The sequence below is a fragment of the Nelusetta ayraudi genome, unplaced genomic scaffold (assembly GCF_046127955.1).
Source record: "Nelusetta ayraudi isolate G7.1 ecotype Tasmania unplaced genomic scaffold, CSIRO-AGI_Nayr_v1 ptg000135l, whole genome shotgun sequence".
Lineage (NCBI taxonomy): Eukaryota > Metazoa > Chordata > Actinopteri > Tetraodontiformes > Monacanthidae > Nelusetta > Nelusetta ayraudi.
The window spans coordinates 15,534,996-15,562,500 of NW_027466185.1; the positions used below are offsets into that span (position 1 = coordinate 15,534,996).

The 27,505-nt window shown below is 41.1% G+C and overlaps 3 protein-coding genes and 1 long non-coding RNA gene across 6 annotated transcripts; 2 read left to right on the forward strand and 2 right to left on the reverse strand.

The window, feature by feature from the left end:
• Positions 1-134: 134 nt before the first annotated feature.
• On the forward strand, positions 135-3,893 carry ppp1r11 (protein phosphatase 1, regulatory (inhibitor) subunit 11). Its single transcript, XM_076051487.1, has 3 exons — positions 135-420; positions 1,153-1,261; positions 2,059-3,893. The coding sequence occupies exons 1-3, from the start codon at positions 343-345 to the stop codon at positions 2,238-2,240; spliced, it is 369 nt and encodes a 122-aa protein (XP_075907602.1). The 5' UTR covers positions 135-342; the 3' UTR covers positions 2,241-3,893.
• A 1,257-nt stretch (positions 3,894-5,150) lies between these two features.
• On the reverse strand, positions 5,151-9,706 carry cunh6orf47 (chromosome unknown C6orf47 homolog). Its single transcript, XM_076011276.1, has 3 exons — positions 9,382-9,706; positions 7,036-8,408; positions 5,151-5,995 (listed from the first exon to the last, which is right to left on the reverse strand). The coding sequence occupies exon 2, from the start codon at positions 7,955-7,957 to the stop codon at positions 7,043-7,045; it is 915 nt and encodes a 304-aa protein (XP_075867391.1). The 5' UTR covers positions 7,958-8,408; positions 9,382-9,706; the 3' UTR covers positions 5,151-5,995; positions 7,036-7,042.
• A 1,100-nt stretch (positions 9,707-10,806) lies between these two features.
• Positions 10,807-12,612, reverse strand: LOC142877147 (uncharacterized). 3 transcript variants are annotated; one of them, XR_012923791.1, is made up of 3 exons: positions 12,460-12,612; positions 11,613-11,723; positions 10,807-11,426 (listed from the first exon to the last, which is right to left on the reverse strand). It is a non-coding gene; the product is annotated as an uncharacterized LOC142877147 (long non-coding RNA). The 3 variants fall into 3 exon arrangements; XR_012923792.1 differs by lacking the exon at positions 12,460-12,612 and adding an exon at positions 12,341-12,363; XR_012923790.1 differs by lacking the exon at positions 12,460-12,612 and having other exon boundaries at positions 11,613-12,453.
• A 1,664-nt stretch (positions 12,613-14,276) lies between these two features.
• Positions 14,277-27,009, forward strand: sacm1la (SAC1 like phosphatidylinositide phosphatase a). Its single transcript, XM_076051672.1, has 20 exons — positions 14,277-14,438; positions 16,936-17,033; positions 18,299-18,373; positions 18,478-18,605; positions 19,857-20,006; positions 20,209-20,268; positions 20,358-20,391; positions 20,497-20,598; positions 21,208-21,293; positions 21,382-21,468; positions 21,579-21,647; positions 21,738-21,817; positions 22,392-22,490; positions 22,660-22,798; positions 23,805-23,874; positions 24,033-24,105; positions 24,232-24,325; positions 24,797-24,889; positions 24,985-25,042; positions 25,999-27,009. The coding sequence occupies exons 1-20, from the start codon at positions 14,410-14,412 to the stop codon at positions 26,133-26,135; spliced, it is 1,761 nt and encodes a 586-aa protein (XP_075907787.1). The 5' UTR covers positions 14,277-14,409; the 3' UTR covers positions 26,136-27,009.
• The last annotated feature ends 496 nt before the right edge of the window (positions 27,010-27,505 follow it).

Below are 27,505 nucleotides of genomic sequence, written 5' to 3' on the forward strand. Positions count from 1 at the left end.
GAATACAGTGGCCCCGCAGTACTTTTATTGAGGGAAATATTTTGCGTTTAAATCAAGTTTTTGCATATATTGTCTGTGCCGATTATGCATTTTAACAAGCGCAATCTGGTAAAAAAATAATGAGAACCATTTTAACATGAAAACATTTCACTTCCGTTTTGAGACCCACAAAACTCAGATTGCAGCTTAGCTTTATATTAATCACATTTCTAATGTGCCCCAATCCTGGATCGTCAGGTTGTTAGCATTTTCCTTGACTCACTCTCCATCCTTGACGGCACACTCTGATTCTTTTACAAATCCGCTAACGTTCACATTAGTATTAGCAAACTAGCCTCAAGAATGGCGGAGATTCCCGGAACTTCAAGTGAAACGATAACGGAGACGGTTCAGACTAGCACGCCGCCGCCGCCCCAGCAGGTTTGCCAAAGAGTCAAGTTTTTGTTTCGTCTGTTTGTGTTGTAGTCATTGGGTTGTTGTCTCGAGTATTACACTGTTTCAACGCGTTCCTCACGTCTGCTCCAACTGTCAACAGCATGTAGGTGTTAGCCTAAAGTACATTTCTTCAGTTAAGCCTCGGCCTAATATGTGGTGCGGTAACATACATCTCATAAAATACAATTGTCCCGTTAGATGTTGGCTGAATTTGGTTGGTAGTCGTGTAAACCGACCGTCTTCCGGTATGCGTAGATTGGTGCGACAGTGGTCATGATGTAAGGTTACCCCCAAACACTGGATACAAGTCCGGCTCTGTCGGTATAAACATTTATGGCAGATGCGATTGTTCAGTGTCACTTAAAATGACTTAGCGACAGATGTGCACAAGCAAATTATTCGTGGTGTCAGAACCAGAACATCCCAAACGTGTCGAAAATTTGAGCCCCAACGCTGCCAGGTTGTTGTTAGCATCCGCTAATCGAGAGTTGAGGATATCAGGTTAAAGACTAGAAGTTGTGTGTTTTGTTGTTGTTGTTGTTTTTTGTTCCATTGATATATTACTGCACAATTGATTAAAGAATCGTGTAGGGGAAATGTTAGACAATATGGGGATACAATCAAAGCTTCAATATGTGGCCCTTGAGTTGGGAACTGAGGTTGGTGAAATGTGAATGTTGAGTGTCCAGTAACTCAAAACGTCTTGTCATGTTCCAGGAGGGCCGAAGCCTGACCATCAAGCTGAGGAAGAGGAAGACGGAGAAGAGGGTCGAGTGGTCCAGCGACACCATCGACAATGAACATCTTGGAAGGAGGTCCTCAAAGTGTGAGTCAAACTGTCTTTTTCAGCTCCAACTGAAATGCTATCAAATAGCCTCTATGACTGCTAAAGTAATTTAACGCAAAGTATTTATTCTGAAAGCTTGGAAACCAAACGCTTGCGTGTTGGTCACCACTGTGCAGGACACTTATTGCTCCACATAACTGTAGCAGAAATTTGCAGAAGTGTATTTTCCATTTGCAGCATATTGGCTTACACTACCAGTCAACAGTTTGGACACACCCTATGAAGTAATGTCTTTTCTCTCATTCTCATGACTGTTGACGTTGCAGTTTCTCACTGAAGGCAGCTAATCTACGCATTAACACACATGGAATTATGTAGGAAAGAATAAAAGTGTCAAATATCTCAACGTTTTTGAAATTCTTCAAAATAGCCACCTTTCATAAAAAGCACATTTAGAGTTATTGAACATGTTTTTCTTTGCAGCATAATTCCATATATCTTGCTCATATATTCAATGTCTTCAGTATCTATCTGCAGTGTAGAAGGTTTTAAAGATAAAGCCAAAAAATTGTATGAGAAGGTGTGTCCAAATCTTGGACTGGTAGTGTACATTTTAATAGATATCATCCAAAACAAATGTTTAAACATAAATGAAAAACAAAATAGCTGTCATACAGAGAGAGAGTGCAGGACTTTTCTTCTTTTATGCACTCGTCTGTTTGATTAACCCTCCACGTTTAGTTTTTTTTTTTTTTTTTTTTTTTAATGAAAAATAAAACGAAACTAAACTGTGCAGGACTCGTCTGTTCTTATTAACCGTCCACGTTGTGCCTCAGGTTGCTGCATTTACGAGAAGCCCCGGCAGTTTGGCGAGTCGTCGTCTGAGAGCGAGGGGGATGAGGAGGAGGGCTGCGGCAGCGCTCACTGCATCCTGGGACACGGCAGAAGAGCTCACGGACAGAGGGAAGGTGGGGATCCCTCACTTCCACAGAACCCCGGAGGCTCCCACGCCCACTAATGAGCTGGACGAGCTCACTGGGGGTGTTTTGGCAGCGTTATGCATCATATCAAAACTACTACACACGCAATACTTAACTTATGTTCATCAAGGTATCATTGTTGAGTCAGAGGCAGGACCGAAGCTGTGTGCGAGTCACAGGGTCAGAGACTCTTTCACTGGAGCAGGTTTTTCTGCATAGATTTGTCCCCAATAATAGACAAATTAAGGTTTTCCTCGGTAAATGATGCGTCTGCCCGTGAGAGCACAAAACTCAACTTCTCTGTTGACCTACTAGATTTCTTTCAACTATCACATGCTGGAGAGTTTAACACGAGTGTTTTCAACATGGCGTAGCCTTTCAATCCACCCTGCATTGCATGTTTCAGCTGCTCAATGCTGCTCTGTTTCCTTAGCGTCCACTCTGTTTGATTTGCTTTTTCTCAAACTGTAAAAACCACATTGAGCATCAGTTCCTTCTTTAATTTCCAGGCTCACTAATATAATTCCAAACCATTATACAGTACAATATGCTTTGGAACATTCACAGTAATTAATTTGCCGGTTCTGGGTGATTGGACAGAATCTTCTCTCACTTGAACAGTTTATATATGTCAAATAATGTGGCAGGTGACACAGCCGGGCTGGATTGGAGGCTGTTGACGTAGTCTGAGGCCAGGCAGTGATGACAGTGGCACTACGGTGTATTTAGCATGTTTTCATGTAGTGGATTCTAATTTTCTCGGTGCGTTTTCTTTTTTTCCAATGGTCTAATTGGCAACCTGTGGTGAAACAGAAAACAATAGCTGCCCGTAACATTGTGTCCAGTGAGCTTCAATGTGAACATATACCTGTTATCAAAATCTGATAACAGCTGGTGAAATATTTTCTTCTAGTCGATTATAATCATAATTCACAATTTTCACAGAAATGCAGTCGGTTTTTTCATTTTCTCACCAGATTAGACTTTCTTTGAAACATAACCAACAGTGTAGAAACGCGCGAGCAGTATTTAAGTTCACTGTATATTGTACAGCACATTGTTTGAAATCTTTTTTCTCGATAGTCTTATTTGTGTTAGTCAGATCTCACTCTGAACTAAGAGGTACCTCGAGTCGCAAAGTCAAACTGAATCCTTTCGGGTTTTGCAACCTGCAACATGATTAAAAGCCTGTTTAATGACGCCGCACTCACATGACAGGAAGTCAGCAGAAGAGCAGAGGATGAAATAGCAGGTCTGGCAGTTTAGTATGTAGTCAGTTGCTTCAACTTCATTAACACTCAATGACACGATAACATGATTGCTGCATGTTTCTGGCAGATTGGCGGGATGACCCAGTTCATCAGCTTCCATTACAAAATCAAGATAAACAACAAGCCTGCCCAGAAGGCATTATTATATATGTGGGGCGAGGGGGGGGGGGTGCTTGATTGATACGACATCTTTGGAAATCTGATCTTCAGACCTGTTAAAAAGCTGCCTGAACACCTGGAGCATCCAGTTGCATCCATGCCATGTACAGATTGACACCATGACAAACCTTCCCTACCAAGAAAAATCAAATCACACTGTGTGAGTTGTTGATCATGTTGTTGTTATAATTATTATTATGATGATGATGATGCTGTTTTTCTGTTATGTAAATAATAAAAACAATTATGGACAAATATGAATTCTTTGTCATCACAGTTATTGACATTTTTTGCTTATAAATAAATGGGTTTTACTATCTATTAGTATCTTTGAAATCTGTTGTTTTAGACACACACACACATTTATATATAAATATATATATATATATATATATATATATATATATATATATATATATATATATATATATATATATATATATATGTATAAATATATATATATATATATATATATATATATATATATATATATATATACACATGACTGAAGTGTTTGCGACAGTAATGAAGCGACACACCAGGTGCTCCGACACATTGACCTCCAGCTGTCAGCTGACACAAAGGTTATTTCCGGCCAAACCATGACAGCTGGACTCTCAACTGGTCCTTCTGTTGAAACCATTCCGTCTATTCTCACCTCTTCTGCTGCTCCACCTCCACCTCATGCTGCTTCCCATTTGTTTGACTCTCCATTCTCATTATTTTTGTCATTGCGTTCTAATCTATGTCATCAGTCATCTAGAGGAAGATCCTCCCTCGTTTGTGCTTCTCTTCAAGGTTTCTTTTTTTCCCCTTTCAGGGTTTTATTTCAGGTTTTGGAGGGTGTTGCATTTGTAAAAATAAAAAATAAATTAAAAAAAAAAAAAGTAAAACTCAAAGGAACTGTATTTGCAATCTTGAATCTACTGTGTTGATTTATTGTGAAGTGGGGGGTTTGTGCTCTCTCCGCCTCATGCTTTCCATTTCCTTCCAGCCAAATTAAACATTTGCAAAAGCAATCCAATTTATTTCTTAATAGAAGGTGCTCAGAACTTGTGTCCTTGTCAGCAGCAGCATTAAGTGTTTGCCAGCTTTTGTGACTTTGGGGGAATTTCTTCATTTGTCCAGCGAAACGTGTCTCACGGTTGAACAAAGTTCTTGTAAATGGTCTTGATGCTCCACCAGCCTGCAGCCAGATCAGCAGCTGACGCCTCAACTACCACTGTATAGGAACCTGGGCAGCTCTCACTCCACATCCACACAACACACAGCAATTTGTTGTAAATGCAGCCTGTGTTAAAGTCAATGTCCGTTCAATTACCCTTCGTTTGGATTCTTAAAGCCACAAAACTATTTTTTGAGGCCCTGTGACAGCAAGTGGGCTTGTGGGGTTTGTGGTTTTGGAAAGTTCACACTTTGGTGGTGCCCATAATCACTGCTGACTGGACACTTTTTATTTCAACAAAGCATTTACAACAAAAAAATGAAATTCAAAAATCTCAAACTGATGTTATTTCAAAAATGATTTTAGTCATGTACATAATTCACTGCTGGGAATAGTCATGTCAATGTCACAATAAGAGGAACAACATAACCTCAAGAAGTCACGCTTACAACTGGTAGTGTGAAGGAAAGTAGGCAGCGCTCCATAACAAAAATATAACGTGTAGTAGTAGTAGTAGTAGTAGTACAATGCGTAGTGACCATGTTGAGTTCATAGTGAATTGAAAGCGAACCGTGAATATTATTAGCACTGTCGTATAAGGTTAATAAAACACAAGAACATCCAAGTGGCTTGTAGATATACATTTATGTAGACACATGTAACAAGCTCTGGTACAAAGTTGTGCAAGTCTGTCTCCTGGTGCTGAGGAGATGAGGTGGCATCAATAATGGCTGCACAATATCAAATAAAGAGACGAGCGGCTGGATGCCAGACTCTTTCTGTGACCTAAAAACCTGGCGTGCAAGTGTTTCAAGGCAAAAAATGACATGGAAAAATATTGCGTTTGCAAAAAAAAAAATACTGCTGCATCTGTCGACAAGAGCCGAGACTTTCTCTTCAGCAATGCACCAATAGTGTATAAGAAGAAAGGATGAAGAAATGAACGAAACACCGGAAAGAAACAATGCACTACACATAAGCTGTGATTCTGTGTTAGCGCTCAATAGTGTTTTTAAAGGAAGTCACAGAAGTAGAAAATTCTATTTTACAGGAAGTGTGCAATACAATCCCTACATCACTGTGCAGAGTAGTGATGTAGGGAAACGCTCTGTCAGGTCCCTTTGCTGTGATGTCAAGTGATTGGAGAAGGTTTCACTCAGGCGAACTCCCCCTGGTTGGGATGGTGACGTCTCACCGTCTGCAAGGACAAAAACACACAACTTTGTTCAAGTTTGGAAGACTTAAAACGTTGCTGTCAAACTGCGAAAAATATGCAATTTACCCACTTTTACCTCATTTAAAGGCTTACATCTTTTCCCCCCATACAGGATTCATTTTTCTTTCTTATTGTGGCTATACATACACAATACATGTATATTATTTCCCAGACTGCCAAAAGCTGCTCTCATTAAAAACAAACACATTTAGTACTGGGGTGGGGGGTGGGGAGAGCAAACTCTTAGGACTGGTGGGTCACAGTGGGTTCTACAGTGTGGCAGAGGGGGGTAGCGGAGCAGCAGCAGATGGATGGAGTGTTTTGGTGAGCCACCTCATAGGAGGAAAAAATATAGTTTGGAGTTTCATAGTTTGCCCATGACTGGGCTAGAACCACCACCAGAACCATCCTGGGACCACGTAGATCCACCAACTAGAACCAGCCCTGGACTGCCTAGAACAGGGGTGGGTCAACTTTTACACTGGTGAGCCACAATGGGTTAGAAAATGTGACACTGACATGTTTTTCCAACACTGAAAAATTGGATGAAATACAGCTATTTTATGACTTAGTTATTATTAATGTCATTTCTTCAAGCTCGGCGGGCCGGATTAAAAAGCTCAACAGGCTGCCTATGGCCTGGGGGCCGTAGTTTGCCCATGCCTGTTTAATAAAGTGCCACTAGAAATAGGGCTATTTTAACCAAAAGCTGTTTTCATGGATTGATGAGGGTCTAAAAAACAAGGACAAAAAAACTACTGCTCACTGCTAACTTCTTGCAGAAATTTGTGCGTAAGCACCATTTAAACAAAAGATTATTTGAAAGAAAATTGAAATCATCTGAACTTAACACACAGACCAAAAGAAAGAGAAGTCACACTCAGTTTGCGAAGGTCTTCATTTGGACACTTTTCTTCCCCAATGTCATTCACTTGAAGTGACAATGTCACGACACCAAACCCTAATGTGATCTGCTGTCCTGGATGAGATCACAAGAGAAAATAATCAATGATGTGCCTTACCGCAGTTTTAATTCATCTTCATCTTCTCCCGTTGGATGATGAGCTGCTGCTGCTGCTGCTGCTGCAGCTGCTTGTGACCCTTGTTGCCTTTAATGCCTTCAGCCGTCTCCTCCTCATGTTCTTCTGTGTGTTCTTCCTCTGTGCCGAGGATCACACTCTGGCGGACACTGATGGAGATGACGACTGCCTGTGCGATGCCGTAGATGAGGGCAAACTGGGGGAGATACTCCTGAATGAACCAGAGTAGCCCAGCCATTCCAATGGTGGAGACAAGGAACATGGCCATGCCGTGCAGCCACAACCTCAGCGGGCCCTGGACGCCCAGAACCTCCAGGATTAGCTTGGTAGGTGGAGACACGGTCCACAGGAAGCCAACGGTGAACAGATCAAACAAGTGTCTGAGGAAATTGAAGCAGATCTCATGATGTTCTGGGAGGATCTCTAGGTTCCAGGTGTGGGCAAAGACTCGGAAGGGGGATATGAGTGGAGCGGACGGTGGAGGAGACGGAGGCGGCGTTCCGTAGTCGGAGAAATCCCCGTCAACGTCACACTTCTGCTGTTTCAGCCCACCTGTCTTCCTTCTTGTCCACCACGGTAGGGAAGACCAAGATGGGACATACTTCCACCATGTGGAAACTGGCTCTGAATTTGCACTTACACACTCCTTCTTTGTGGCGCCCAGCTCTTCTATCTCCATCACCGGCAGCTTGTCCCTGGCTTCCCAGAACTCCTCTGCAGTACCGCTATGGTCCTCCTGGTGTCTCCAGCCTCCCCACATCCACCATGTCCACCTCCTGGGGTCATAAGAGCCTACTGAGGCCTTCTGGACGTCACATTGTCCCGCGTAAGGCTTCTCTGTCGTGGTGGCATCGCTGCCCCATGAGGCGAGCCATCCCAGCGCTCGACCAACCACAGCCGTCATGGTTCCTCACCAACCTTGGAGTTGAATAAGACACTCGGCACCGAGTTGATGCGTTCTTCAAGCAATTCTGATCAATTGCTCCAAAAAAACATTCATGTATTGCCAGCAGTAAAGATATTTATCGAATAATTCTAATGTTGCTGGGGATCAGGATCTGTTTTAACACACACACTTGTTGATGAAACAACTTTTTTAAAATCTAAAAAAAAATTCGTTTTTTTTTTAAATATGATGCTACAAAGGCAGTGCTGATCTTCTACATGTCTCTGGCCAACAGTCAAGTTTTTGCAGCTCCAAAGGTTGCTATTCCTGTATCAAACACATTTACATTAGATGTGTTAATTAGAGAGGAAGTTAAACGCCGGTCACGGACGAGTCAGTGATCAAAGTTTCTGGGGCAAACTCTGTTCTGTGTGATCGTCTTCCGGAGCGCCGCCTCACTGGTAAGGACCTGCAAATACCAAACATATATTCTGATTAGAAATGACACTGAAAGACTGTTTGCCTCTATCAGGGTTGTAGTACTGGAGGTTGGTCTCGGTCTCCAGACCACTTCTTAAGGATCTCGTCTTGGACTCAGTCTCGGTTTGGGACTGGACAGACTGGGCATTTTTGATCCCGACCAGTCAAGACTCAGCAAACACTGTAATGACACGATAATTACAGAAAAGAATCCAGCTGCTGCCGCTTTACGCTCTGTTGGTGACACCCAGAGTGACACCTTGCCCCTTTATTCCTAGTTCATTTATCTTCTTTTTTTTTTGTTGAAGAAACCAACAAATTTTATTGAGCCATTACAAGCACATTGACATATCTCAAGCATTTCCTTGTTGTAAAATTTTCAGCTTATTAAAACCACAATCCCACAAACTCAGAAAATTATCATAAAATGTGAGTTTTTTTTTAAAAAAGCTGCTGATCAGGTCTGATCTGCAAAATCCAAAGAAATTGCAGAAATACAACAAGCTTTTCAGGATATTCTAATTTTCTGGGTAGTACCTGTAGTTGGCAAAGCAGCAAAACGTTCAAGAAAATTATTAAAAGATACCTTGCTGAAAAGACATGTTGCTGTTCCTTTGAGAAGCAAACTGCAATCTTAAAAAGATACTTTATTTTTCTTTGATGTATAAAGTCTTGGTCTGGTCCTGGTCTCCAAACCAAAATGTCTTGGTCTGGTCTCCATCTCGATACTCTCTAGTCTCGATAAGGTTTTGGTCTCGGTTGGTGCGGTCTGGACTACTACACTAACCTCTATTGTCTCAGCTGATAAGGTTCGCTAATGTGACTTAGAACTTGTCAATAACTGTCCGGGACGACATACAGGCCTGACGTAACAAAGGAAAGCTAGACAGTTTTAATATTACAAGCTCTTAGATCAGTTATTTAACGCAATTGAACTACAATATTCGACAGTATGGTCTTACCTGAAGCAACGTTAGCTGGAGTTACAGTGTCACATCGGGGCTGCACAGGACGTCGTCACAACTACGTTGTTCGGCTCGCAGCAAAGTTCGACACGAGCAGAGTTCCAGCTGAGCTACTGTTCTCTGTGTCCACGTTCGCCGTTCAATAAAACATCATACATGATAAGGGAGGGAAGCTGGTGAATGCGAAAAACATCCACCGACGATTTGTGTTACCGAAACGGCAGCTTGCAGGTGTTATGTTGATTTCGTGCTCCCACATGAACACGCCCAACTTCACACCTTGCTTTTCTTCTTCTTTCTTTCTTTCTTTTCTGTCGGCGTCACCAACGTACTTTGAGGCTAACTCCGCCTACTTCCTGGTTACGTCATTTGTACAATCTACGGAATCCGAGTTTGAACAAATGTACAGACGACTTACTGGGCCTGGTCATTATAGATCCCAAACGATCCAAACAATGGATCAAGTACATGCTGCTAAATCACATTAACTTCATGGCATGAAAGCCGTTAAATTACGTTACATAGTTGTATTGTTGCCAATAATTTACTGTGAGATATGTAAAACAAATGACTGTGTGGCAACTAGTAGCCAGTAATTTTGTGTTAAAGCGTTCGGAGTCTTAGGTTATCTGGAATTTTCTTATCCTTTCCAGCCTTTTCTATCAAATTGTTTGCACATTTTATCATTGTCTCCTTTAGTTCTTTTTGATTAATACAGTCAATTAAAGTTTGAAACATGTTTCATATCTTACCAACAATTTAGTTTGTTAACCCATCTGGACATTGGAAAGAGTCAGAAGTCATATGTCTGATTGTACAATCAAATTACACAATGGAAAAGTCATCGTTGCAAACTTTCGTAACATTATTTTTGGAATTTAAGATCCTGATTTTGTAAAAAGAAAAAAAAGGGGGGGGGGGGTCATTCTGTTCTGAGACTTGAAAGACTTCAAAAGACAAAGACTTCTCTTTGTATTTTGTTCCCTCTCTTCAATACACCTAGTTCTGGACCAAACGTATGTACCCTGAACTCAATCCAAGTCGACAATTTTGTTTATACCAAGTAAATGCTTTTGAATGTCTTAAAACCTATTAAATTACATCCATTTAAAAAACGCCAACAGAACGAACTGGGGCTGAATCGCTGTTCATGTTTATAATAAAGCTCTACTGTAGGTTTTTATATTACTTTTAATCTTCTCAAAATAATTTGAAGGCCAGAAAATCCCCAGGAGAAAAATTGATTCCTGCAACGGTCTCATACCGTCTTGGCTCATTCTAAAGGGAAGCTGTATTTCGGGAGCAGAGAACATTTATATTAAATGAATCTGACCTAATGTTTCAGGGAAGCAATGACAAAGAGACTCTGATGGTAGGTAATATTTCAGAAACATCAGGGTGGAGGAAAATAAAAGAAAACAGTCAAATTTCAAATCCTCAGTTTATTAATAATCTTAATTTCAAGCAACTTTTACAGCACATGTATGACTAGTAGTTTAATAACGTGACATCCAAAAATGAAGTTGATGGCGATCATCCAAAATCGTGGTTTTCACTCACCTGCAATAAATTAAAGCAGAGTTAATATCTGATAGTTTCAGGTCCAGCAGCAAGTTAAAATTGACAAACACGCCTACAATCCAGCTTGATTCTCGCCTGCAAATGACTTCTATTGAAGTGTGTAATCAACATGGCTAGACTGATGAGAATCGATGGTGTCTGAGTGTCTCAGTGCGCTGCGAGTAGTCTTCACGTGAGATCAGATGAACCATAGAAAGTGCATCATCATTGACCAGCTCAGACACATTCAGCAGTCACTATTCAAACGACATCATTCCCAGCCAAGTTCCATTTCACTACCATATTTTCAGTCCATTTCAAAATATAGAAATTTTAGGTGCTTTAACTGAAGGTGACAATTGAACCATAAGAGATACAAACAGTTACAGAGCAAAGCACATCTGTGCACTGTGGGGAAATGAGGGGGGTCCAGCAGCCACTTTCATCAACTTACCTATTAAAATGGGTCCCTGAAGAGACACCTAGTGGAAACATACAAACACATTGCTTAGCAAAGTTCTGGTTCTGTTTGGTCACTTGAAATGTTCAGCACGTACATGCTCAGTGCACTGTGAAAGAGCATCATAGAACATTCAGAGACTCTAGTCTAGTGAATCATCATACCAGCATGTCTGATTAAGAGCACCAAGTTACAGGTCATTACTCACCAAAGAATATTCAACTTGGGCTCATCTGACCAGCCACAGGGGGAGCGACAAGACTCAGTGGCCTGAGAAGCAGAACGCTAAGCAGTACCACAGGTCCAGTCCGTGACGCACCTGGACAAAAGGGATGAAATTTCCATTAACACAAAACATTAAAAAGCCTGTTTAACAGTTTCAAAATAGTTCACTCTGACTACATTGAAAAACAGCGAGCTGGCCAGCGATCTATTCAAGTATGTATCTTAAAAAGTACATATGTAATCAGTTCAACTCTAATCTTGCCTCAATTTAATATAACTGGGAGTATTATTTTTTTGAAGAAAAAAAAAAGCATTCAGTCATGCAAAGATGTGGTTACATAGAAATGGAACTTTACAAACGTCCAGGTTGCAAATATAATTGAGTGAAAACTTATCGTAAATACGAAATTAAATTTCCGAGTGCAAAAACATTTAAGTTCTCCGGTCACAACACAATTAAAAACAAAACAACAAAAAAACTTCTAATTCTAATTTGATCAAAATAGGCTGGTCGATCATTTGACGATTTGCCTTGATCGAATAAAACAACTAACAGCCAATAATTACTCGGATTGATTAAAAAACGAGACAATTCAATCGCAATCTAAAGAATCAGTTTTCGAAAACAAGAACTCAAAGAGGCCCACGCCACGTGTTCGGTAGCATTATTGCCGTAAATATATTTACGAATGTGCACACATACATTCTCACCATTTCCATCAAAATATATCTTCATGGCTAGTAATCCCTGGTTAACTTTCTCTTTATAAAATATGACGATTATAGGATAAGAAATGGGGGAAATTCGTTATCGTTAAGGAACTACATACCTCCAACCTGCAGACAGAAGCGCGAGAGAACGCCACACATGCCGGATGGCGTTTATATAGGTGGGTCCGACAGCGCGTAGGGGTGGACAGGATACTGCCTTTTTAAAAATGTAACTTCCATGAAACCAAATTTATAGATATTTAGATCGCCATTTCGATGGATAGTTTGGTATTTGATTTAATTAAAGAACATTTATTGAGAGAGACAGAAAACTCCTGTTTGCATTTTCCTTTAGGTTTTTATGTCGGCATATTGATGGACAACTCTTTTGTTTCCAGGGCTGCGCGTCGTTTCCGTTCCCATTCCAAGCTGAAGCTCACTACATATTTTTATTTTTGCTTCATGAAGAAGTTATAGTGGCGTTGAGTGCGAAACCAATAGTTCCTCAAGTTTCATCCGACCGTTTTTCTTTACTCTGTGATTAAATTTGGGACTATTTCGGCTTTTGCGTAGTGTTATTGACGTTACACACTTCCGTCAGACAATGAGGTGGCAGCTTGCTGTCACGAGAACTTTTGTGTCAGAACATCACTCAGACTCGAAATGGAACTTTACTTGAAGTTTAATCACCAAATCGACGAAGGAAACTGCGACGAATAAAACATTATTTTTCTCTCGCATGTACATTTTATGTGATCTAGATTGCCTCTGGATAATTAGTTATTGTGTGTTTTTCTCTGTATATTGTTTGTACTTCAGCTCTTTATTATTAAACTCAGAAAAAAAGACTAGTAAACACCAACAAGTCTGATCATTAATCTCAATAGTGTGCACCTCCCACCCCCGCAACATCCTTTTAAAATAAGATAATTATTAAGAAAATAAATAATAACAAGGAGCTATTTGAGAAGACTCAGTAGAGTAAACTTTTTTCTTTAATAGTCATTTTGCTAACTGGAAAAATGCTGATACTTTTAGATCAGATTTTATTTTTCAACTTTATTTGATGTGAACAACATTGACAAACAAATAATCAAAAGAATCAACAAAACAGGATTACATACATTTAACTGGAATAAAGGATTTTAGTGCTTGGCAGAAATTCACAGTCTGGGTGGCCTCTAATTCGCTGCCATTTAAGTGTTTCAAACTGTGGTTTTACGATTGGACATATTGGACAATTGACACGACAAAGTGACAATAAACAGAAAATGAATGTAATCAAATGTATGTATTTAAGATTGATGTGGAAGTTAAAAATATATGTCATATAACAACTCAGTGTAATATCACAAAAAAAAATTAAATTGTTGTTCAATATCCTTATGTTTTAACAACTGAGAACATTTTGAAGTATTACATATTTACATATACATACACAAATTTGTCTTCACGACTAGTATTCTTCATAATATTCTTTATGATAAAAGGAAATACAATTATTAAACAACCTAAAAAACAATTATTTGAATTAATCAATTAAGAGATTATGTTCATTTTATATTATGCACCAATAAGATTATATTGGTACATAATATAAAATTAACACAATCTCTTAATTCGTTTTTGGAGCCTGACATGTTCTGACAGCAATAAACGTCGTAAGCACATTCTGTACGTCGTGTCTGATTTACTGACATTTGTCCAACTCGGGCTCCGTATATTAAGCAACGACGTAACCAGGAAGTAGGCGGAGTTAGCCTCAAACCTCGGTGTCTTTTTTGTTTGTTTTATTTTTTTTAACGAACACATTGAGATACAAACATACACACACTAAATGGGATCATAAAATACAAATGAAGGTTATGTATGAAATAATAAGCAAAATAATCATTAGAGGAGGGGACAAGGATCAACAAAAAACAAACAAACCTCGACGCCTGTAACCACCAGGGTCTGTGACTGAGCGTTCATCCAATACATTCCCGGTACTGGCATGGGTTGGTCGCCGTCGCCATCTGACTGCTGACGTCATTGAGGTCAGGTAGACGGCAGCATAAGCAGTGAAGATGGCGACCGCCTACGAAAGATACATTCTGTAAGTACAGGAAATGCAATTACTCGCGTATAACGTCAGTCTTTTTCATTCCAATGAGTGGAAATGGTGGATAAGAGGTGGAGCTGGCAACCAAGTGAAAAGCAGTAACTTTAATGGGTTCCATTGACACTGCGGGTAAAGTTGGGTGTTCGCTGTTGTTGAAGCTACCCCTTAACTTTTACTGAATCGTTGCTAATTGATTAATTGATTCGTCTTTCTTTCCACGGTGTGAGGCGCATATGGGAAGTGTGAATCGGTGTCCACACACAGGCGTCGTGGTGTTTGATGTGACCCTACTGCTGAGTGACTTGAGGGTTGCTGAGCTGCTAAAACAGCACAGCACCGTCAACGCTCTTGCTGGAGTTTCTACCGCAAATTTACTCTCACGCATTTGCACCGACGTGGCAATTTGAACGACAGTTGGTTCAGCTGTCACCCGTGCTGCGTGTAAATTCAACGTTGGCTGCCTTGTCAGCGTATTGATAAAGTTGGTGAAACTCTCAGCACGGTTTCAGCCATTTCCTTGTTGGATTTGGTCACACCTCACTCACTTACTTCACTCTTTGTGCACAAACTATGCTGTCAATCCTGCACCGGGACCAGTTTTGTCCAGGTTTCCCCCTGGAACTCGGCAAAAGGGAGTGTTTCCGAGGTGTTGGGTCACATCCCAATTGAACTATTCGTCTGGAATAGTCTTGTCTGGGAAATATCTCACCACCCCTCTGTGACAAAGACATGATATTAGCATCCTGATGTCCATTTTTAGAGAGAAAGTCCAGGTGGACGTGTTTTCTGAGGGGTATACGTGTCTTTGAACTCAGGCAGGGTTTTTTTTTTTTTTTTTTTTAAGATGAAGTTATGCTCAACAGACAGCATAGCCAGGGTGTTTAGTCTAATCCATATGCAGGCTTGACATAAGCAAATTCATTTATTTATTTATTTATTTATTTATTCTTACCCAAAAACATTTCACAAAACTTGGGATTTGTATTGTTTGCCCATTGAAAGTAATTTCCAAATCATTTGGATAATGTGCCCCAGTCAGTGGATAGTCAGTAAGTCTATCAATTTTGCCTCAGTAGACATTACAGCCGGCAGGAAGCAGTGGGTTTCCTCCTCAGACTAATTCCATTTAGCCTCCTGGCAGAAATATCTAAATTAAACTTATTTGTTCTTTGCTTTTGATTCTGTGCTTTCGCTGGTCATCATAACCATCCTACACTAATCAGCTGCCCTCGATGTAGTCGGTCATGAGCGAGCACCAGGTCTTTCCTTGGCCGGAGCTGACCGATGACGTCTGGGGCTGTCGTGACTAGAAGAGCTGAATTTCTGTTTTTTAAAACAGCCAGTGAGAAGGTTTAGAGAACGTTTCTCTACAGATGTGGAGTAGATTGCTGGTACCCTTCTGTTCAAGAACTAAAACCCCGCGATTGTCACTGAAACAACTTGAAACTGACAAAAGTAGTCATAAATAAACCTGCACTGAAAATGAACTAATGAAAAGCAGACTTTGTTTGCAATTGCGGTTCAACAGAATCATAACTGTCTTTGACCAAACACCACTTTAAAAATAAAAGCTTTTTCTGTCATCTTGAGCAACAACAAATGAATATTGTGCAAAACTTTCACATTTTGTACAGAGGAGCACAGCCTGGAACCATGCAAGAGGGATTTTGTGTTTTTGTAAAATTAGTTCATTCACTCATCTGCCAGATTGGAGCCTGGCGTAAACTCAGCTTTTGCTAATCAGCGACCTCTAGTTACACATGGTTTTTTTCTTATGTTTGGATGAGGTGCCATAGAGAGCACTGGTGATACTGTGAGACAGTGTTAACTTTAAGTGAGCCACGCTCGGAGGGCAGTCAGTGAAACAATGTAAGCAGTCGAAGTGGCCATGTGCAAAATCCCATCTGTTGGTGGAGTACAAATACACGTATTGTCATGTGTATTACGAAAGGCTCACAAATGAGCGTTTGTGTGGTGGTTCCAGCTCAGTATTACTCCATCTTGAGGTCACACTTTTCTACTTGTTGGATTAAAAGCTGAGTTTTTCCTTAACAACAGCAGTACATTTTCCGGTGTGTTTCATTGGAGTAAGAGGATCGACTGGAACTGTTCAAAGGCTGCGTCCACATGTTAGCAAATCTGCCAGATTGCTCTTACTTCTAGAAGTGATGTGATTAGTTGAGTAATTAGTAAATGAACTATTAAAGTACTGTATCAATAGAATAAAGATACAGCAGTATATGTATATGGCTTAGATGTACAGTAAATGGGCGGTGTGTATGTTTGGGTGTGAAATACAAAAAAAAAACAACCCTGTTTAAACTTTCCATACTGGGTCAGAGTCCTACCCAAGAAATGAATGTGCCTCACATCCTATCATTCCATAGTCTTAACCCGTCATGCTTACAATATGTTTTACATCTAAAATGTTTCCTTTTTCCAAGCTGTGACTGGTCGTCACACCTTGAATGAGTCTCTGCTCTCCTCACAGGCACACTACACCTGAGAAGTTCTTCATTGAGGCCTGTGATGAGGGGGCTGATGCTGTGCTGACCATTGACAGGGTCTCCAATGAGATGACCCTCACAGGTAGATGTTTCTAAATGCTTCACTCAATACACTGGCCAAGTAGCTGAAACCGGGAGAGGGTGGGGGACTGTTTGACTGGTGGGGCCACTGTGGGTTGTACTGTGTGCCAGAGGGGGGTAGCGGAGCAGCAGCAGATGGATGGGGTGTTTTGGTGAGCCACCACTTAGGAGGAAACAAGCTATCGTAGGATATGTAGAAAACATGTTGCCTTAAAGTCAATGTAAAATGAAGCAAAGCAAAAGTTGTTGCAGTGAGGCGGCAGCACTGACCACTGTGCAAATTGCAAATTGGAATTCAAGAATTAAAGATTTCTACTAGGGATGCCCTGATACTGGGGTTGAGTACTCTTCTCAAACTCATTAAATATGTACCGATACCACGACACAGATACCAGTTGTATGTGTATGTATACGACAGTTTTGTTAAATTTGTGTTTTTGCTGTGGAACGTCTGTGGGGGGGAAAGAATCGGTCATTTTGCACTGTGTAATGGCCTCATTGAGTACTCGGTATCGGTGAGCACTGAAATGCGAGTACTTGTACTCTTCTTGTTCTGTAAAAAACTGGTATCGGTGCATTCCTGCATTTTACAAGTTTCACACTCTCATGGACGACTTTTTCGGCTGACGTTGAATAGTTTAATACACGACAACAATGTTGATAACTTGGCAACTTATTGTACCCTAAAAATGGTTTCTTATTAATTCATGGCGGTAGCGTTGCAGTACTGGAAGTTGGTCTCGCTCTCCAGACTTTTTAAGGGTCTGGGTCTCGTCTTGGACTCGGAGGCATTATTACTGGGTCTGGTCTCTGTCTGGGACTGGACAGACTGGGGATTTTTGATCCAGACCAGTGGAGACTCAGCCAGCACTGTAATAGCCCGGTAATAACGTAAAATAATCCAGCTGCTGCTGTTTTACACTCTGTTGGTGACACCCAGAGTGACACCCTGCCCTCTTATTTCTAGTTCATTGATTTTTTTAATGTTTTATTTTATGACGCAAAGTTGTTTTCTTGAAAATGGTTCAAAATAGTTGGCAAAGCAGCCAAATGTTGAAGAAAATGATTAAAAGACACCTTACTGGAAAGAGATGTTCCGGTCTCCATCTCGATGCTCTCTAGTCTTGATAAGGTCTTGGTCTGGGTTGGTGCCGTCTGGACTACAGCACTACACTGCGTCTTATCTCCAGCTCTAGTCATGTCCAACAGCACAGCATTAGGAGGCGTGTGTCTGTCTGTGGTTTGAGCCACTGTGCTGTCTGGCAGGTAAAGAAGATGTTCCAGCTTCAGCAGTCACCAGGCCCATCTGTGGCTTACTGGGAACCATTCGCCTGGTGGCAGGTAGGTGGCACTGCAGCACTGCAGCATTGTGGCCAGTCAGGCCTTCTGGCTCATGATGTTTTGGTGGTAACTGGTCTACCGGTGGTTGAATCGCACGCACGCAGGCATGTACCTGGTCGTCATCACCAGGAAGCGCAACGTGGGCAGCCTCATGGGTCACGCCGTGTGGAAGGCCGTGGATTTTGACATCATCTCCTACAAGAGGACCATGCTGCATCTCTCTGAGATACAGGTGAGGCAGTCAGTCATACCGCGCATGTCGATATAAGGCAGCGGCGTCAAACTCAAACACACACTGGGGCCAACACTTCAAACTTGGATAAAGTCTCTCGGTCCAACAAGAAAGAAAATCTTCCTCCCGATAGAACAGTGAAGCTTTTCACGTGGACCCAATGTTTGGCTTCAACCTGAATATGGAACATAGCAAAGCTCAATACTATACAGTCAATGACTTTATATTGCACACACGCAAAATCCAATTTCAAATAAAAAGAAATCATCAAAGTATATAAAATGTCAGTAAAAATCATACGATCTTTTTCATTTGCAGCCTTCTGATTTAAATTTCAACAGGAACATTTTTACACGGCCTGATAATACATTTAAAAATAAAATAACAACAATAAACCAATGAAGTCAAAATATACTTTATATGCAGTATTAGCGATATGTGTTGTTTAAAAGCACAGGACAAATTTGGCCCGTGGGCCAGAGTTTATCACCTCTGATACAGAGTGACTGTCTGACTTAAAAAATAGAATAGTTTGTGCAAATGTTGCAAACACCAACAATATCTGATGCATTTCTGTGATAGCGGAAGCGGTGGTGTTGTGTGAGATTGTGAGACTGTCTCTCTCTCTGCCAACACACACTGCAGGAAACTGTATGTGTGCGACTGCAGCTTCTATAACAGTAATGACAGCAAAGTAGTGTTCTTTCCTATCTCCTTCTAGGGTGCAATATGTCATTGTTACTACTTGTATTGCAATGACAGTAAAGGCTATTCTATTCTATTCTATTCTTCTTCATTCCTCCATTTATTGAATAGCTTTGCAGCATTTACAGAAAATATGAATAGAACTGTGGAATATCATCTCTCTTTTTTCTTTTTTCTTACAACTGAAACTCCTCCTAAACTCATTTTAATGCATATCACTCTACTGCCCCTTGTGGCCCGTGTGAGGTACTGTTCACAGGATTTTGAGTTAAAATAAAATGAAAGGTGACACCTTGTAAATAGTTTCCCCTCTTAACCAAATGAATGACTTCTCAATGAGCTGTTAAGTCAAGTACTGTATTCGTACAATAAAGATACAGCAGTGTACTGTATGTATATGTGTAATTGCATATGAAGGGGGGTGTGTGTGTGTGTGTGTGTGTGTGTGTGTGTGTGTGTGTGTGTGTGTGTGTGTGTGTGTGTGTGTGTGTGTGTGTGTTTGTGTGTGTGTGTGTGATGGCTTGATGCATTTTCTTTCTCTTTCAGTCTCAGGAGAACAAGACCTTCCTGACTATGATGAGCAATGTGCTGAACACAGACGGTTTCTACTTCTGCACTGACTACGACCTGACGCACACCCTCCAGCGCCTGGGCAACACCAGCCCCGACTTCCAGGACAGCAGTCTGCTCGAGAGGGTGAGAGGAACCTCGCATGCACATCACGTCGAAGGGAGAAGGAGCTTTTCAGCTTTGTTCAGTTTATTGCCAGGAAACATGATTCCAACACAGCAGATTTATAAATAATATTTTATTAAACAAGCGCAGTCATTTTGAGGTACATATTTACTTGTGGTTTTGAGATGATGCTGAGTAATTTTGTGACATCACCTTGCTTCAGGCAGATCAGAGGTTTGTTTGGAACGCCAATCTCCTCAGAGAACTGGCAGCACAGACGGAGGTAAATCTCCCGCTCACCTCAACTGCACTCATTTGCTTTTTTTTAGTCATGCATTTAATAACCGTCGATGCTTTGTCGCTTCCTTCCAGCTTCACAAGTTTGCCATCCCCGTCGTCCATGGATGTATCCGCAGCGCTGGAATATCTTCACGGAATACCCAACTGCCATTAGTTGTGTTACTTGTGTGAGAGTTTTACAGTGAACGTTGACCTTAACATTTTGCCACAGTCATTTTCATGAAGACGTGCCGCATCAATGGAAAGGCCTTTGAATGGATCCTCATTAGTAGAAGAAGCTGTTTCCGAGCTGGTGTCCGATACTACGTTCGAGGTAAATCACCTTCACTGGAGCAGCTGTGTGTCTTCTCCAGTGGAGCGCAGAGAAAACCCTCAGAGAACAAAGCACAAAAACCATTAGTCCTTTGATTTAGATATAATTTGGATGTTGCTCACCGACCATGTCAGCTACACTGACTGATTTCCTTGTTAACTGGTCAACAAGTCTGTAACATGGAATCTGTCGACAAGAGTTGAGTTTAAACACCAAAATCAGTCACAAGTGTAAAACAATGACACAAAACACTGTCTTCTTTTAGTAACAATCTGAAATATTCTCTGCATACCAGATTATTAGATAACATTCTACTGAAGTAGTGTGCAAGACTGGCAGGTGCACTGTACTGTCACTACGAAGTGAACCAGTTTTTCCTGTTTTTAAACTGTCTTCCTGTTATTTTCTAGTGGCCAGGCCTCACTTGTAAAAGAGATATTAATGCACTCCATGTGACAGCGACCCCCCCCCCCTCCAAAACACAACCATCGCTGAAAGATGCCTCCCCAGTGCTGAAATCTAATGAACGCTGGATGGCATTTTCCCCGTGAATTTATTTTCATCAATATTAATGAGATTCTGATTATTTCATGCGATGCCTCTTTGCAGGCATCGACTCTGGGGGCCACGCTGCCAACTTTGTGGAGACGGAGCAGATAGTTCTGTATGAAGGAGCCATGGCTTCTTTCGTGCAGGTTAGTAGCTTGAGGAGTTCACCAGGCTTGGCTGAAATGGTCACCACTAAAATGCAAGTCCATCAACCAATGTGTTTTCTGCCCCCAGACACGAGGTTCCATACCCTTCTACTGGAGTCAGAGGCCCAACCTCAAATACAAACCCAAACCCATCATTAGTAAAACTGCCATTCATGTAAGATGATGTTGTCATCATTCTACCTGCTTATTTTCTTTTGTTTTTAAGAATTATTAGTGAACTACTAATTAGTTGGTCAAGTTTCTTTTGTATTCTCTTGTTTAAAGATGGACGGTTTCCAGAGGCACTTTGACTCTCAAGTGGTGATTTATGGGAAGCAAAGCATTCTGAACCTGGTGAGAAACCACGTTGTCACTGCGCCCTTCAGCAAAAGCTGCCGGTTCACTGATTATCTTTCTGACAATGTTGTCATGTGTGTTCTTCAGGTCAATCAAAAGGGCTCAGAGAAGCCGCTGGAGCAGGCCTTTGCCAGGATGGTGTCCAACATGAGCAATGACGTCATCAAGTGAGTGTCAGCGCCTCTCATTTCTACAACTCTCATTGCACGGGCCCATGGGCAGTAGTGTAGGCACAGTTAATATGCTGAATGCTTATGGACTTTTATTTTAATTGACTTTAATTTCATTTGTTTTTATATGCAATTTTGCATTATATTATTGTATTTTATATGTCAATTGTTCTTATTATGTTAATTGTTGTGTTGTCGGGGGACTACGGATGAAATCCAGCAGCAGTGCTAAGTCCAGCATGTATACAGTGATTACCTATGTATTCAGTGTTTATCAATATGCACTCACCGTCTAAATAAACGTAAAAAAAATATTTAATTAAATGAAACTCAACTAAACTCTCTTCAACTTAATCCCGTTGAAGATGCAAAGAAGCAGCCAGTGGCTCGTTGGATTTGTTTTACATGTTTGTTTGTTTTTTTTGCTCCGAGTGGTTCAGTGTGTTTTAGAGAAACACTCTGGTAGGTAGCGAATTTCCGCGGAGAGTATGGATGTCCACACTCTCTAGTCTTGAGTAGGTTTTGGTCTCAGTTGGTGCCTCTTGACTCCAACACTCCTGCTGCCCCTCAGCTACATCGCCTTCGACTTCCACAAAGAGTGCAGCCGCATGAGGTGGGAGCGTCTGCAAATCCTGGTCGACGGCGTGGCTCAAACGCAAGATGAGTACAGGTCAGTGACGTGGTCACCGTGATGTCACGCTGTGCACTGTGAAGAGGTGTTGATAGTGTGTGTGTGTGTGTGTGTGTGTGTGTGTGTGTGTGTGTGTGTGTGTGTGTGTGTGTGTGTGTGTGTGTGTGTGTGTGTGTGTGTGTGTGTGTGTGTGTGTGTGTGTGTGTAGTTATTTCATGGTGAACTCGGAGCAGGAGACGGTAGCGCAGCAGAAGGGGGTCTTCCGCAGTAACTGCATGGACTGCCTGGACCGCACCAACGTCATCCAGAGCCTCCTGGCCAGGCGGTCCCTGCAGACGCAGCTCCAGGTGAGACTTCATTCGTTCGGCTCGTCCAATGACTTGAGAGGTTTGACGGTTCGAATCCCGCCTCCGTCTGCCTTGCGTCAAGATGATGAGTTGCTCCCAGTGGAGCCTGAAGCTGCTTTGATACCCGCTGGTGTGTGAGTGGATGTGAGAGTGACACCTCTCACTGCACCATCCCTGTCAAATAATCCAGCTGTATACATGATGTAAATATCTTGGTTTTTTTTCCCCATTTTTTATTCTATAGACATTTTATTTTATTTCATTGTTTTGTTTTAATCGATACAATTTTCCTTCTTTTGCACTGCATTGTTGCTGCAATTATGCAGACTTTACCAGTGTGGGATTAATAATAATTATTTTATTTTATTTTATTTTATTTTATTCCACACTGCTCATTGCACCAGCTATGCAACCTTTTACTTTTTACTGCCTTTTACTACCAAGCGTTCTATCTTGAAATCATGAAATCAGAAAACTAAAATTTGAGTGACTTCAGTGATACTGAACGCTGAGGAATGTTTTCATGTTGGGCGTCTTGTAACTGCAACGGCTGATTTTGTCATGAATATTAACTTTTAGACTTGCTGATAAACCAAGAGCACTCGGACTGTTTTGTCGAGTGCTCAGCTCCACCGACTGGCTTCTAATCTGACAGAAAGTTTATTCTCATTGTCGTTGGAGGGTGACATATAATTTATTTTAAAATGTTTTTAACAGTACGGAGGTAAACAGACAGTGCAGAGCCATCAACTGTGATTCCCTCACATTCAATTGAAGCTCATGCAAAATCGCAGTATTTGACAGGCCTGCAGAGTTCACAGTGCAATAATCTTCACTTCAAAATAGTGTCATTTTATTTTGCATTTTGTCATTATCATTATTATTATTATTATTATTATTATTATTATTATTATTATTATTATTATTAACATCATGAATGAAAAATGTTAATTGATGGCAGCTTGAGCTCACAGCCGGAACTCCGGGTGTGTGTTTGTGTTTTCAGAGGATGGGAGTTCTGAACGTGGGCCAGAGGCTCGAGGAGCAGAGCGACTTTGAGAAGATCTACAAGAACGGTACCACACTCTGTGTGTGTGTGTGTGTGTGTGTGTGTGTGTGTGTGTGTGTGTGTGTGTGTGTTGCTGGCATGACGAGTGTGTGTGTGTGTGCGTGTGCGCGTAACGTCAAGCAGCTTCTCACTGGTTTCTCTGTGTGTGATTTATTTCTCAACCAGCATGGGCTGACAATGCCAATGCATGCGCTGTGCAGTACGCAGGGACCGGAGCCTTGAAAACTGATTTCACCAGGTACACAAACACAGTAACACAACGGCTGACTAACGCACTGTTGTCGCTGTGTGTGGTTTTTTTTTTGAGAAAAATGTTTTCATTGTTGTTTTCCTGTGAGCGGTCATTATGTGTTGTTGCCATCAGGACGGGAAAGAGGACCAGGTTTGGGTTGTTGATGGACGGATGGAACTCCATGATTCGCTACTACAAAAACAACTTCTCCGATGGATTCAGACAGGTGCGATATCGCAATGACACAACAGCACGACTGAGTAACAAAAGGCATCAAGTTTCTGCCCCGCCTACAAAATATTTATATTCGTAGAGCAAAATGTTTGCCAGGACACACAATCCAATGAATTCATTTGAATTCATTATTTACTAGACATGATAGGAAGTGTGCCAGTGTTTTTATTTTTGTGGAATAAATTTGGGTGGTGACTCCATTATGAGGAAAAAGAAATGCTGGTGCTGAGACTCCACCAGTTTAGAACCACTGGCCCAGTCTGCATCATTCTTGTTATTACTTTTCCAAACGTATAAATGCAAATATGTCTATAAAGGCACCAGTTTATCGACATTTGTCAAACAGTAACTTTTCATTGAAGCAATGCACTTGAACTTTATGTTTGAACCCTCAGCTCATCAAAGTGAAAGTGTAAATGTGCTTCCTGATTTGCATCCATGAAGATTTTCTGTTGCTTTTCAGGACTCAATCGACCTTTTCCTTGGCAACTTTGCTCTTGATGAAACCAATGCACCCACTCCGCTCCGTGTGCAGAAGGACTGGAAGTTCCTAACAGTCAGTATAGTTTTCAGTCATCATCAGCAGCAGCTCCTATAGTCTTATGATGTAAATATTTTATCTGTTTTATACCCTTTTTGTGTTTTTTGCAGTTACCCATTATAATGCTAGTGGCATTTTCCATGTGTATCGTCTGTCTTCTAATGGCTGGTAAGATTTTCACCACTCATGATGATGAAACCTCCAGAGTTTGGAAACAGCGCAGCAGAAAACGTTCTCTGTATCATTTGAGCTGACAATTTAGTTCAATTTAAATGGCACATCTCAAGTCTCAGTGAACATATCAACTGTTCAACCGTATAAAAAAAAAACACATTCATGCCTGAAGTCTCAATAAAGAACTAGATTCAGTGATCTGTTGATCATGACTTCAAAGGATAATTTGCCTATTGCATATTAGTCATATGAGTTGGTACAATAAAAAACTGGTGATGGAAACAGCTCAACTTGGAAAAACCTCTCAAATATGGCTAAAAGTTTTTGATGCTTTCATGAGGTGTTTTTTCACACGTATCCATATAGAGCTATATTGCAAAAGTGTCATGGAAACACTTTTTACAACATGGAAATGCAGATTTGTACAAGAAATTTTGTACTTCCATACTCCTCAAAGTGGGGTCTCACTGAGATTGATTGATTGATTGATTGATTGATTGATTGAAATGTTTATTTTGAATATAAGTCAATTAAAAAAAAAACAGCACACAATTAAATTCAGAAAAAAAGTTTTAAAAAACTATTATACTATTATATTCGAAAAGGAGAGAAGAAGGAAAGCAGGAGAAGGAAAGCAGGAGAAGCTCAGCGTATTTCTCCCATCTCTTCTCCATCCATAATGAATTCATATTACACACATACATACTATACACATTTATAGTAAAACAACACATACAATTTCTGCTACACATATACAGTTATAATTCTACAAGATTTTACGAGATTTGACCAGAATTACGCCTCATGCGCTTCTCACCATTCAATGGAAACACCTGCAAATCGCAATTTTACTTTGTGGAAATCTTAGAATTATGACTTTTATTTTGCGAGACACTTTCATGGACGCACAGCTGTTGACAGTGTTTCTCTGGCTGCTCCTTGTCTCGCAGGTGACACGTGGACAGAAACGTTGGCCTACGTGATGTTCTGGGGAGCTGCCAGCACCATCACCGCTGCCATCATCTTGTTCAACGGCCAGGACTTTGTGGATGCCCCCAAACTGGTTCACAAGGAGAAGATGGACTAAGTGTGTGTGTGTGTGTGTGTGTGTGTGTGTGTGTGTGTGTGTGTGTGTGTGTGTGTGTGTGTGTGTGTGTGTGTGTGTGTGTGTGTGTGTGTGTGTGTGTGTGTGTGTGTGTGTGTGTGTCCGTGTGTGTGTGCGTCTGCGCGCGCACGCGTGTGTCAGAGAGGGAACAAATGTAAGAGTAGGTCCACTGCATCAATACGACTCATGTTCAATACTGTTGATTTACCGTCTGTCTGTCGCTGTCTTGGAGCTTCTCTTGGACTAGGCAAGATCCTTCTCACTGGTACACACTTTAATCCCTCCACGTGTCTTTGCCTGGATACACACTTCAGGCCAGGATGTCCCCAGTTCTGATTGGTTGTCATATCAAACTCTTTTGGATGCCTGCTTTGGTTGAAGTTGAAAGTTACTTTGATCTAATTCCATCATCTGTCATCTGAAAGTCAACTCAAGTTTTCTTACACTTGAAACATCTGATTGGCTGATTGTTTGGCGACCAGTTGACAACAGTTAACATTTTGCATTGACCCCAGATGATGACTGTATCAAAAGCGAAACTTTGTTTTCCGCATTTAATGTTGGAGGAAAATAAACGGATACACTAGCTTGATGGCTCGATGGATTTTATGAAACGCATTTACAGCCATTGAATCGAGCTTGTTGCATTTTCACATTTGGCAACATATGTTTTTTTTTCTGATCGCCTATGTATTCACATGACAGATCCAGTCTGTGCCACTCCAGGTTAATAAATGAACATTGAGTCAGTGGCACCGTGTCGTGTGCCATTGGCCTTCATGTTCAGTTTTCGTCTTTTTTTCATGAATGTTTCCCCGGTCTGTAGAATTAATATCAAATAAAGAGAAAAGATGAATCGTATCCTCCTGTGATTCCGTCTTGGCACCACTTCCTCCTCCGGTGGTCTGAACCTGTTGATGACCATCAGTAGCTACCATGTTGATGAAGACCACCAGTAGCTATCACGTTAATGAAGAGAAGATGACCAGCAGCTATCATGTTGCTACTCGGCTAGTAGCGTGTAAAAATGCTGTCAAGTCGCTGCCATCCATCCATCTGTCCATCCAACCTGCTGCCAGTGGACGGACACACTAACTACTGCAGCAGCACTGTGTCGTGGCTCTGCTGTCTTTAACAATGCTTTTAAATTAAATGTAAAGAGATGCATCAGCTGGATGGGGACATCTTAATATAAAACAACATATTTGGTTAATTTGCTTTTTTCTTTCTTTTTGGTTTGATCCATCCCCTGCACTGCTGCCATCTTTATGTTGATTCATTGTGAATGTCCTGTTGTGTCAACCAAATCATGTCTTTACAGCAAGATTTCAATGCACTTCACTTCTTTAGTT